Below are 13,094 nucleotides of genomic sequence, written 5' to 3'. Positions count from 1 at the left end.
AGTCATTCATCTCTTCTGTCTTTCTTGCTTTCTCACTCTTTTTTTTTCTTGAATGTCTTCCTTAGATTTATTCAAATCATCCATCTTTCCAGTCTCTTGCCCATTCTTTTTGCTGTATTACATTCAGTGTAAGCCCTGGTGCACTTTAATGACTTGTCCACATTAGTTCAAAGTGTCACTATCGCTTAAATTAAAGGTGCCACTTTACACGTAGTCGTACCATCTGCTTGCCCTCTGTAGCTGAAGTAGATGGTTAGTAGATGGTAATGTAGCTGAAGTACTACATCTACCTTATAGAGATGACTTTCTGTACAGTTGGGTTTGGGTTATTTTCTTACTTTATTAGGTTTATGCTGTTGCTTGTTACAGGGATACTGTATAAAAACAAGCACTGATTGCCTAATTTTGTTTTAACAACCATTAAATTATTAAAATGTCCCTGACCTCCTTTTGTTGTAGCACAGCTGCACTGCTGTGTCTTGAATATTTCAAATTACAAAGTGTTCCAGCTTCTTCTGCAAACAACAAGATACTTTATAAAGTGATGAAGCCTAATGGAAAAATAATAAAGTGAACACACTCTGAAGCTATTCAAGACAACAAAAAAATTAAGGGCTTTCCTCTTCATGTTCTCATAATTTAACTGCTCAGAGTTCCACAAAACGAGGTGTGAATCGTTTCTGGGGACTTTAAATATTTCAAAGACACCATGCTAATTGTGCACTTTAATTGCTGCCTCTAATTTATTAATAGTAAAGAAAATATTTCTGCTCAACTTAATAGAGTGAAGAAGTGCAGCAGGCTCAGCAGGTGCCTCTGAGTAACTTTCAGATTATCATTCTGCACCTGAGACCTGGAGTTAGAGAAAAAACACCCTGCAGAGTTCCTCTGAAAACATCTGCTTCTATAAATACCTTCTTCATATAAATAGTTAAACACATCTTTGATCGTGTTGACATACAGGCTTTTTTGCCTTCAATTACAGCACTGTGCAAAAGTATTAAACCAGTCTGCCATTTCTGTATGTCCTCAGTTCCAGCTGTCAGAGTTAATTTGATTGTTTTGATTTTTCCTCAAGGCTCTCTGATGACCTTTTAATGCGCCCCCTGAAACTACTCTCACTGGCCACTTTATTAGGTATACCTGCTTAGCAGACACTTATTCCAGATAGTGTACAACTTAACATTGAGCATTTCGGAAACTGCCAATCTACTCATATTTTTATGCAGTACCATATCTCAGGTTTACTAGTACTAGTTTAAGTGACAAATTATTTTGCTTATATCAGGACATTTTCCCCATTTTATAAGGAAAATAATCTGCCATTGGAACTAGTACTTTTTCATCAATTATAAGGAATTTCAGAACTGTCTTAATTCAAGTGAATGAAGATATTTGCACTGGAAACTAGAATAGAAATACTGGAAAAAGCCATTAAGTGGATATTAAATAACACTATAAGTACACTTTGAGTTTGCAATAAAGTCGCATTCCTTAGAAGAGAAGCAAAGTATCAAGAAAGAAGGAATTTCTCAATCAGTTGGTAGAGATATGGAATCAAAACAAACAACAGACCAATCTCGAAAGTGATCGCTTAAACAAAGGCTAAAACAATCTATTCTTCCTTTTGTTGTGATAGTTTGTTATCCTGCCATTAGTGACATGTTTAATTTCCCCTCCTGGTGTTTCTCTTCACTCTGTGGAATAATTCAGAAAAATTCAGAGAAAGCTGCCAGGCAGGTGGTAAAGATGCTGCCGTGGAGAGATTAGAACGAACACAGTGGCCTCTGTCCTCTCCTCCCCGTCTCTCCGTCCCTCCGCAGCTGTTTTCCAGCTGTATTCACTCACATGTTAAAGCTCTTCAGTTCTTGGCTGCTGAGACTCTTCCACCGTCATTCTATCCTGCTCCATTTTCTACCCCCTTCATCCTTTCTAAATAAGCTCTTTCAGTATTTCATCACCTTTCTAATTTAGTGTGCCATTTATTTGCATACAGTGGTGACATTGTATGACATCATTGCTCCATGTATTTATTTACTGACTCATTTTCCTTGCCTTTCATGTGTAATGTGAAGGATTTCCTTTTTTATGGTAATGGTTTATTGATGCAGCAAGCCCGCATCTGTCTTGCTGCCTCTCAGTGGGGTCAAAGTTTGAGGCTGGTCAACTTTATTTTTAGATGCCTTTTAATGATTACAGCTAAGTGGTTCTGGGGAGCGAGGAAAAAAACGAGTAAAAAAAGGAGAGGAAAAAAACGAGTGGAAACAAATTTCTCAGCTGCTTGTCGAAGTGTTATATTTTCTTGTCTTAGTGTAGCACATTAGCTGTGGAAAGTCTCCACAAAAAATGAGACCATAATAAAAAATTTCATAACCTCATAATCTTTTCCACATATATTTTTACATTTATCCTGAACTATTGAGCTGAAGAAACAACACAATAACCTAGTTGATTAAAAGTGTGTGTTGAATCACGTTTCAGTTCGGTTTAAACACTTAGCAGCAGAATTTCAGATTTCTTTCACAGGAATATTTTAGCATCTTGACTTGACAGTATTTGTCATTTAAATTCATATATTCCATATAATACGTAATGTTTCAGGACCATGGACAGTGCACAAGAATGAGAACAACACAGAGACACACATCCATGCCCTCATGGACACACACCCACACACACACACCCACACACACACACACACACACACACACACACACACACACACACACACACACACACACACACACACACACACACACACACACACACACACACCCACACCCACACACGCACGCACACACACACACACACACACTCGTATCTAAGGCACAATAAACATAACATTTATGTTTTTGGATTGTGGAAGGAAGCCGGAGTGCCTGGAGAAAACAAATGCATGCACATGAAGAACATGTGAACTACATGCAGAAAGATGCTAGGAACATTCTAGCTGTAAGGCAACACTGCTACCAACCTGTTTGAACAATTCTGACTAAATTTCTTATTTGAATCTGATATAAAACCAGAAAATGCACTGAATAAAATCAGCTAGAAGAGCAAAATCTTGGTATGATGATTTTTTTGTTGAGCGTAGAGTAGATTTAATCAGCGACTGAAAGGCTTGGCTGAGTGAGGTAATGTGTCATCGCTGTGTTCTGCCCACTAAAGATCAAACCTGTTGAGTGTTTTGTTTTCTCCTTTGAAAAATGCTGCCATTTTCATCTTTTATCTGGGATTTTAAAGCATTCTTATTGCAACTCTGCAACTGTTCTGTTGAGGGAAAGATGTAGCTGTGAAATGAAATGACATTTTACTGCACTGCTTTGACAGGCCTTTGTTTAGTGTTTAATAGAAACATCAATAAATCGTTGCACATCGTGGTTAGAGGGCAGTTTAAGAGGAACAAACTAATTAGATCTCAGTGGAGGAGATAATCAGGCCACTGCCTTTGTAATTAAAGTCCCTGTGAAATGTATTCAGTGTCTAATTGCTCCGTTTCCATTTTTCCAACATAATAGTTTCAACTTATCTCACCTTGTCAGAATAGAGCTGATTTTGAGATTTTATTTGACCAAATAAATTCCAGCAGTGCAACTCAGAGAATGGATAATTTGTCTGACCTTTACTTGTCAAACACAATCAGTTTCATTGGGCTGTTTTCTGAAATATCCTTCCTTCTCTTCCTCCAGACAAAGACAAGCCGCAGGACTCTGATGAAGACTCGCTGGGCATCAACAACGGAGGCCCCGGCGGGACGGGAGGGACCCCAGGATCTGGTCCGCTGCGACCCAACTCCCAGTCGGCCTTCCTGGGGCCACTGCTGTGGGAAAGGACCCTTCCATGCGACGGAGGCCTCTTCCAGCTGCAGTACATGGATCTGGAGGAGTTCCTGACTGAGAATGGGATGGGCATGCATAGTAACGGGCCCAGCTCAACCAGCGCCCAAATACCCTCTCAGGTAGGATTATGACACATGGAAACCACTGAAGGTGTGTCCGAACTACTGACTCATTTCCACTGAGTAGTACGGTGGTTTGGTAGGTTGTTTTGTCTGTTCCTACTGTAAAAGCAGTCTGTATAACCAACACATACCGCACCGTACTGCTCAATGTAGTGATTGAGCAGTACGGTGTTGCTTTTTGACATTAACATGCATAAAAGCAAAGGAAACTTAAAAGAAACGTTTATTTAGGCAAAACATTATTCTTTCACCGAAAAACATAGCTAAAGCAGACCTTTAGTTTGAGTGTTTATATTCAAAGGGAAAATATATTTTTTTGTGTCTATGAATTTCTTTTATAAAAAGAGTTACTGAAGCAGTTTATGTATTTCCTATCTTACTTTTTCAACATGAACAGAATAGAACATTCTATATGTAATCCATGACTTTTCTGCTTCTTTGTGGTATACATAGAGTAACAACAAAGAGGCTTGTTTCTCTTAGTTTGTTTCCTCATAATAGGAAAGACAAGAGAACATGCCATTCAAGTAAGATCTATGTGTGTTGATCTCTAAACCTCACTTAAACAATTGCAGAAAAGAGTCACCAGATCTACATAGCAACCACACTCTTCATGCCAATTGGTTGTGTGGGAGTCAGGTCTGGAAAAAGCAATTTCTTCACAAGTGGAAATGTGTAAAGTTTTCTGCTACTACTGGAACCATGCATGATAGTCAGATTATGCATGGTGTGATGTGTAGCTTTTTGGTAACAAAATGGTAGGTAAACTGTGATGCTGTGGACCTGCTTCTTTATAACCGGCCGTAGTAAACTTGCTACAGTGCCTTGTATTATGAACTCTTTGTATTACCAGGACATTTTAAATGAAAATTTGCCATCCTCTGCCAGAAAACTGAAAATGGGATTTCATTGACTCTTTCAGCAGGATTATGATCCAAAACATGTTGCTAAATCATAACAAAAATGGTCCAGAAGACACTAAATTAACCCTCCATGGTGATGTTAGTTTAGCGTTCTACAGAAAATCATAAGTGCCTATAAAATTATTTACCCACTTGAATGTATTACCCTTTTCTTGCTTTTACAAATCAATCATGATCTACATAATTTGCCTTTTAGACAAAGAAAAAAAAACATATTTAAAGTCACAGTAGAAACTGATTTCTGCAAAATAATGGTGAGAGGGCAGACAACATGGATGATCTTGAAAAATTATGTATAATTTTTCAATTATTTTTTTTTAAACAATTCAGTAATCGTGATGATAGTTTGGATACTTTACTGAATAATTGTTTGAAGTTTATCAAATAAAATTTAAACTATCTGCTGTTAGAATAAAACGTTAAAAGCAAAATATTTATTTTTAGTCAATCCATACATTCTCACTGGATGACCAGATCTGTGTGGGACAGATCAAACATGAAACTGATCTAAAGATTTCTGTGAAGCTTTTACTCTGATTTTCACTGTTTGAAGTGTTCTGCTGCTTCATCTGCATCCAGCGGAGCAGCTACCACTCTTCTCTCTCTTTATTCCAACAAACCAGTTTTAATGTTCGCTGCTCAGCGTTTGGTTTGATGTGTTGGGTTGGAAACGGTGCGGATTCCTGCTGCGTGACAGTGACACTTCTGTCAAATCTATCGCACTGCAGGTTCAAATCCCGAGCGGAATGAATAATGACGTTACAAAGGCTAATGTTCCCCTCACGCAGCTACAGCTTCATCACACGGAGGCAGAGCAGCTGTTTACTGCCGACATCCTCTGCAGAGTCAGATCTTCTCACTTATCTGTCAAATCTGCAAAGTGTTTCCCTAAGTCACAACGTGTCTTAACATGATCAGATGCAGGTATAGCTATTCTTATCCAGAGTGGAAGTCTTAAATCATTCCTGGTTTCTTCCTATATCATTTAAGGAAAGTTTTCCAGGCTTCTTATGGTTCTTTTATTATGTTTCTTTGAACATTGGTTACTTTTATCTCAAAAGTGTATTTATTTTTGCTTCACTGTTTGGTCTCATTGATTTTCTTGCATTTATCATAAATACTTAAGATAACGCAGTGCTTTTGACAGTTTGACAGTCGAAAACAAAATGATTCCCACCGGGCTATTGGCTGATAACTTGACATACAAACTTTATTAGCGCTTTTCTGTTAGGTAGGTACATTTCAGTGTTACTGGATCCAGAATAAATCAACAATTGGATATTGTAAGTCAGGTCCCTCCAATGTTCTCACCGTTGGGAGTTTCTTCTAGTTTCCAGTGATCTAAAGTGCAATTTATAACTATTAGTTGTGTTTTTAGGAAAAAACGTTGTTTCTGAACTCTTCCTTTTTCAAATCTTCCCAGAGCTCCCAGTCTGCAGTGCCGAACCAAAGCTCCCAGTGTCCTCCCACATCTCCTCCACCTTGCTCCTCCTCCTCCTCCTCAATGTCTTCTTCATCTTCCTCCTCCTCGCTCCTCGGATTGGAGACCGTTCAGCCACAGGCCCCGCTGCCGCCACCTCAACAGCAGCAAGGCATGATGGGAGGTCCAGAGTTACTAAATGGTGAGTGATGGTGAATTTCCTAACTCCAGAAGCGTTTGGTGATTTGATGGGAATTTGGTCAGTGGATCAATAATCTGTGAATATTTGAACCACTTTTTGGTTGTTTAGGCCTGGACATTTGAATGCTTCATAGATAATTGTTGAATAATTGGGTTTTCCAGTTGTTTGAAGAAAAATTAAGGACAATTTAATCCAGTATATATAAGCATATGATTTAGGGGGTGACTTGCAGAGCTTATTGCTGCTCCCTGCAATTTGACCTGATTTGTGCCCAGTTTTAAGCCATTTTGACTGTTGGAAGCATGATTGTACATTGTCATTCCCGTCTATTTGTTCAATGGAGCATGTGATGTTATCTGGGACACTAATGAGGACTAATTTGTACAAACATCACATTAACTAATGTAAATTCAGCAGTCTGATGGCTTGAACAGTAACCAGAGAAGGATTTACTCTAATTATGGCTCTGTATGATAAATGGCTGTGGTCTCTGACCCTCCCTTCAAAAGACTGTTTTCATCTTTTATAATACTCTGATTTATTGGTTCATCTGTGCAGAGTCTGATGTGAGCCAGAGATACCAGAAACCAGCTCTTCCTCTCTCTTTTCTATTCATTTCTTTTGGCTAAGAGGAGTTCACAACAGTTTCCAATTTTACTAATTCAATCCACAAAGTTCTTCTTCACAAAGCCGATGATCCTGGCTTTTGTTCATTCCCGGGAGACCTAAAGATGATCATTATCCCTTTTCCTGTGATGATTTGTAAATGACAGATAGCCACAGCTCTTTCTTAAATTTCCCCGGATGTATAGACATTTAGAAGAAGGAAGACGGAATAAGGAGACAAATGTTTAAAAAACAGTTGAACAGAAACTGAGGGAAACCAAATCTCTTAGAGAGCTGTATGAAAATTGCTCTGACACATTCTAGGGATCTTACACTGCCTGGAAAATTATGAAAAGGTATGGAATTTCATTTCAAACTCAGGTTGAGTTCAAAGAACAGAGCATAGTATGGAGAAATGTTCATCTTTTCAGACTTAATTCATTCCCCATTTCTCTACATTTTTTATATTTCCATATGTCCATCTTTCCATTGCTTACACAGAATTTCCTTTTAATCCTAAATTTCCATTTCTTTTCTTAATTTAAAATGTTTGAGTTTTATTGTATTTTATTGTATATTTATTTGCTGTTTTCTCTGATAACATGAGGCTCTAATTAACATGAGAAATAACTGCACTTAGTTAGCTTCTCATATCTCTGCCTCAACCAGTAATTGAGAACAAAACTTTGCGATTTGTGGTGAGCTTGTTAAAAATGGGTTCCGAATCTGTAGGGTTGAGACTCTGATGTGGTCCACGAAACATTAAGTTAGGAGGCTTGAAATGATCTTCATGGATCAAGTTGGATTTGGAAAGGACCTAGACCAGCATACTTGCCGTTAATTGTTCAAACAAACACAAACCAGTGCTCATAAATGGTTGAAAATAGCATGATCGTTTTATGAAGCTGTTTTCAGATGGTTTGTTGGTTGTGTTTTTCCTGTCAACAGACAAGGCCAGAAATCACTGTTGCTGTTAATGTTCCTTGTTAATCAGAAGCTGAAACGTTTATCAACTTCTGGTACGAACCCAAACCAAAGCTGTTTCCTCAGTGCTAAACTGAATCATCAGCAAGGAGATTTTAATGGTATTGAACAGAAATGTATTAATCAGGTTGGAAAAGTCCAGAAAGAAAATGCAGCTTGAGATGTAGGTGTAATGCTACTTGACACGCCATTGGCTGGTGTTTACAAAGCAGCCAATCCCGTAGCACCAATCATTTTCCTAGGCACTGATACACTGTACACCCTGCACAAAAATAATGAAGTGTGTAGATGTTAGCTTCTCTAGTAGTTTTAAGAAAGTTTCCACTGTGCGTATTCTCACACATTAAGATATATTTGGTATTTTGCAGACAGCTGTGGACCCTAAACTCCACAAATACCAGAGGATTCACTGGACGTGGTTTTACTCCTGCCAAGTCCTGCCTGTACTGCTATTATTGATATTATTCAACTTGAAGTCTATTTCTGAGATGATGTTAAACTGTTTGAATATATAAACATAACATTAGCAATGTTGCCTAAACCAAAGAAGCCAAGAACTAATTATTTAAATTTACACACCAACAATTCCAGAATTTCTTCAGTTTGTGCAACGGTCTATCTTTACATTGAACCATCAGTAATAATCATTTCCCAATATATTGGAAGGAAATTAAAAAGCTAATATCCATCCATTTTCTGTACACCCTTCTCCCTAGTGGAGTCGGGAGGGGTGCTGGTGCCTATCTCCAGCTAACGATTCGGGTGAGAGGCGGGGAACACCCTGGACAGGTCGCCAGTCTGTCCCAAAAAAGCTAGTATAAGATTTGTAATTTTACAAAAGATTTACTTTTTTGGTTTACAAATTTCTTCTACTAACCAGATCCTCTCTAATATGAAGTATTAATATAAGAATTTGAGATTGGTGGCTCTTGAAGACACAGATTCAGAAACTGAGAAATAAAACAGTTAATAAAATAGTAAAGCTGTTCACTGGGGAACCAAACAAACACTGAAAGCAAAAAGAGGTAATAGAAATGAGTTAGTCATTAGGTATTCATAAGTATGGATATAATTATTTTATAATTAAGGAAGATTCAGATAACTGAGGCAAATTCAGAACAGTTTTCCTACATTTCAGTGATTATTGGACAAAACAAAAGTTGGAGTGAAATGTTGTGTCCTTACATCACCTTAGAGGTTGATAAAATCCAAAGGTGTCCAACAAAACAAACAGTTCCTGCTGTGGTTTTAGGTAGGTCACTCAGGATCTTTGAACCTGTCAGTCTTCCTCTGTTTGCATGGATTTCCCAAAATGCCCAGCTTCAATGCGAAATACAGGATCTTCAAAAATGCAGTAAATCGTGCAAGTTTCGAATCTGCCCCTTTCATCTTCTGCTTGTCCTGTTGCTATGATGTGGAGAAAATATCTGCCTGACCTCGTCACTTAAAGGGGTGTTTGTTACAGTTTTCTTTGTACTATATTCAAATTTGTTAGCGAATAAACTGCTTTGAATTTGTAGAATTAAAGTCTTGGTGCAAAGAAAAAAGGGGAAAAAAACAGATACGGAGCCCTGCAGAGTCTGTTTCTGAGAATTCTTCCAGGGACTTTGTGCTCGGATTTTTATTCCAAGTCATAAACAATAGAAATAAGCTGCAGAGATCTGTGAAAAAATATTCTTTTGATGAAATGAGATACAGACAGAGAAGCAAGAGGGAAAGCAGCAGAGATTCAGTCAGGCTAGCGAGGCTGCTACACAGAGAATACCACTGCTGCAATTCAAATGTGCCTCCAGTGATTGTGTGTCTTTGAACACAGTGCGTCGGTGTGTGTTTGTGTAAATGCATACATTTTAGAAATGGGTTCAGTTTTGTGTGCAGAACTTTGTGCATTCGAGAGCACCTTTGTTTGTCTTTGTTTTGGCATTTGCATGCTGCTATTTTAGCTTTAATGGAAACACACATTCATCCTGGTGTGTGGGCGTGTGTGTACGTGTGTGCTCTTTATTCTGAATTATAAACACGTGACTGGGTTGAGCTTGATGCATCCAGCCAGAAATCCCTCCGGTCGTTGTAGAGCTGAAGTGTTACTACAGAGCTGCAGAGAGAGCGAGAGAAAACTGGGAGAGAGAGTTAACCAGAGAGACTGATGGAAAATAGGCTGGAAATAATAATCTCATCCACATGCACATGTTTTACTTTGATTTTAATTTGTGCTCAGCAGAAACGGAGAACAGCTCAGAGGGAGGCGAAGCATAAAAACATGGATGCAGCTGTGGTTTTGCAAAGCATCCTGGTGATAGTTTTCATCTGCTGCAAAACATGAATAATCACCCTGGGTCTCTTTGTTGAAAGAAAGTAAACCGAACAACAAATAGCCACATCATGTTGGGGTTAATTGATAGTGAAAGTTTTGACTAACATATAGACATAAAAAAATCCAAGAGAGTCAGTGGAGCTCCAGGCAAAAAGTCTGAGTCCTGTTTCATCGGTGTAGATGAGTTTGAGAATGATGAAGGTGTCTGTCCCTTTAAATGGATTTTTCTAAAGGTATCAACTGTCCTTTCAGATACAATAAATACATTTTCCTAGGCTAAAATACATCAAAGTAGTGCATTTAGTCAAAAAAGAAAGCGCTAAAAGCAATCACTAAACATAATTTTATCCAGAAATCTAGTACTTATTTTAATAAACTTATAAACTACACATAAAAATCTAAGCAGATCCTAAATTAGCTAAATGCTAAATGAAATAATCAAAGTTTCTTACAGTAGTAGACTAAAGTGGTCAGTAAAGGAATAAAATTTGGTTGGACTTTGGGTAAAAGTATTGGTTTTATTTCAAAACCTTTGGCTTGAAACAGTGTGAGGCGTTGAACGTCTCCTGCTATGCTGGACATTTTCATACATTTTTCCCTGGTGCTTCATTCAATAGCACAGAGAGGCTGGTAAAATACATGGGATGTCATACACTTATAAGAAATGAATATGAATTAATCTGCTGCTAATTTTTGGTTTATGTAAAGCAAAGAAATTTTTTTATTATTGTCTGATGTGTTTCAGGCTTTGATGATTAATTTGAACCAGTTTTTCAGATGGTAAAGAAAAACAGCAAGATTTTCAAAACAAACAAGGGATGCACAAGGTTTTCTCTAAAGCACACAAGGTCAAAATTTACCTACACCTTCAAATATACACTAGTATCTGGTTTAATGTTCCTTAAGTTTCAACTCCATCACATGCTTTTTGTTACCATCTGCAAGCCTTTGCACCTTTTGCAGTCAGGTAGAAGTTTTTAACGCTTAAAAATCCGTGATAACTTTCAAACACGTTTGTTTCTGTGGTGCTGGTGTTGTACAAAATGGATTAAATGATAAATAACCGCAAATTGTTTAAGCTTTCCTCAAATTAACAATTAGATAGTTCTGTCTAGAGCTCCAAAAGGAAAGTGAACTGAACTGCTTTTACAGTGGAATTAATGATTACACTGTAAAAAAACTAACATCTACATTAGTTTTTATCCTTGTTTTGGGCAAGATTATTATTATTATTTTGTAAAAATCTGTGATAATGTATCAGAATGTATAAAACTTTTTAAAAGTATACGATTTTGCAATTGACACCCATATCTGTTTTTGGATTTGAAATAAGTAAAGATGATTTTCTGGCTCTTTTTGCATTTAAAATGTACTTATAATGAATGGCAAACTCTATTTATTGGCAGATGCTTAAACATGTCTGCATTATAGAGTAAAACAACATTTTCTGAGACAATAAGAATCCTTATTCTGATCATGAAATTGACCTGTAGCAAGTTTCTATTCATTGCTTTTTTAGTTCAAGAAAAATATAGATCCCAAAAGTTTATCGAAATTCATTACTTCAGTGCATCCAGGTCATCTCATTCAGTCCAAAAAAAGAGAGAAAAAAATGTAAATTACAAACAGATTGCTATCTTAATATTCCCTAGAGCCACTGCATGAACTCATTACTCGTGAAATGTGAAAACATGTGCCGCTCAGATTTTCCTTAGCTGTTACCAAGGCGTTCTTTAACAATGAGCAAATGTTATGCCACAGATCCCAAGGATCAGAGTACATGACATTTTTAGGAATAACCGTAAAACCTGAAATCTTGTCTTGCTGTCAGCTCGTCACTTCGGACTGTCTTTCAGGTGAAGTACAATATGAAAAAAGACAGGAAAAATATGGTAAAGTGAAAAAAAAATCACACGTCTAATAAGTTGTTCTTTTGCTCGAGGCTGATTTGTCCTCCAAACTCCATGGGAATCCGGTGGAGAAACAGACGTGTGGAGACTGACAATAAAGACAGAGGTGGATGAACAGACAGAAAATTCATGCTGAAATGCCTCGTATGGTGCTAGAATCACAAACAGGCCAGTCAAGTTTGAGATGTTATAAACTAGGTCTTCCTGTTCAGCTGATATGCATGTCTGGTTTTGTTGTTTTTTTAAACAGACTCAATAATATAAATACTACAAAATATTTTTGCATCATCTCATTTTCAATATTTAAAAGTAAAGCTGAATATTTTTCTTATCATTGAGTGATTTAGCCGTGAAGTTGTTTGTATTCAGATATGCAAAGTGTGAAAATAGTTTAGGTTTGTTTAAACTTGTTTTTATATGTCAAAGACAATTATGCAAATGAAGTCAACACATTATATTGTACTGAAAAATCAAATACAATGTTTACATGCTTTCTGCATCACATCTTTAGACTGAACTCTGCTGTTGCTTAGTGTAGCCTTGAACCAGTTAAAGGTAAAATTTTAATGATCAAACTACATAATTAAATTTTGGTTTGCAGCTATTTTACAGGAAGGCATTTGGTTTTCTCGTCATATTTAAGCTAAATCACTTCCTGACTGCAAACATGCTGCAACATTATTTTTGAATAGTTGTGGCTTCTTCCTGGCAGGCATCCCAAGTACACCAGTGCTGATCCTTGTTCACATGATGATAATTAATATTAACACTTCC

General features: G+C 37.3%; 1 protein-coding gene across 1 annotated transcript in view; it reads left to right on the top strand.

Annotated features, from left to right (window-relative positions):
* The window catches only part of LOC102237376 (hepatic leukemia factor-like), a 37,866-nt gene that overhangs the window by 3,842 nt on the left and 20,930 nt on the right, over window positions 1-13,094 (top strand). Inside the window, exons 2-3 of the mRNA XM_005808164.2 lie at window positions 3,690-3,958; window positions 6,308-6,506. Coding sequence (XP_005808221.1) covers window positions 3,690-3,958; window positions 6,308-6,506 — 468 coding nt within the window. The remainder of the gene's footprint in view (window positions 1-3,689; window positions 3,959-6,307; window positions 6,507-13,094) is intronic.

Source organism: Xiphophorus maculatus, chromosome 13, assembly GCF_002775205.1.
Source record: "Xiphophorus maculatus strain JP 163 A chromosome 13, X_maculatus-5.0-male, whole genome shotgun sequence".
Classification (NCBI taxonomy): domain Eukaryota; kingdom Metazoa; phylum Chordata; class Actinopteri; order Cyprinodontiformes; family Poeciliidae; genus Xiphophorus; species Xiphophorus maculatus.
The sequence above is the reverse complement of the archived record's forward strand: the minus strand, read 5'-3'. Positions and strand labels throughout refer to the sequence as shown.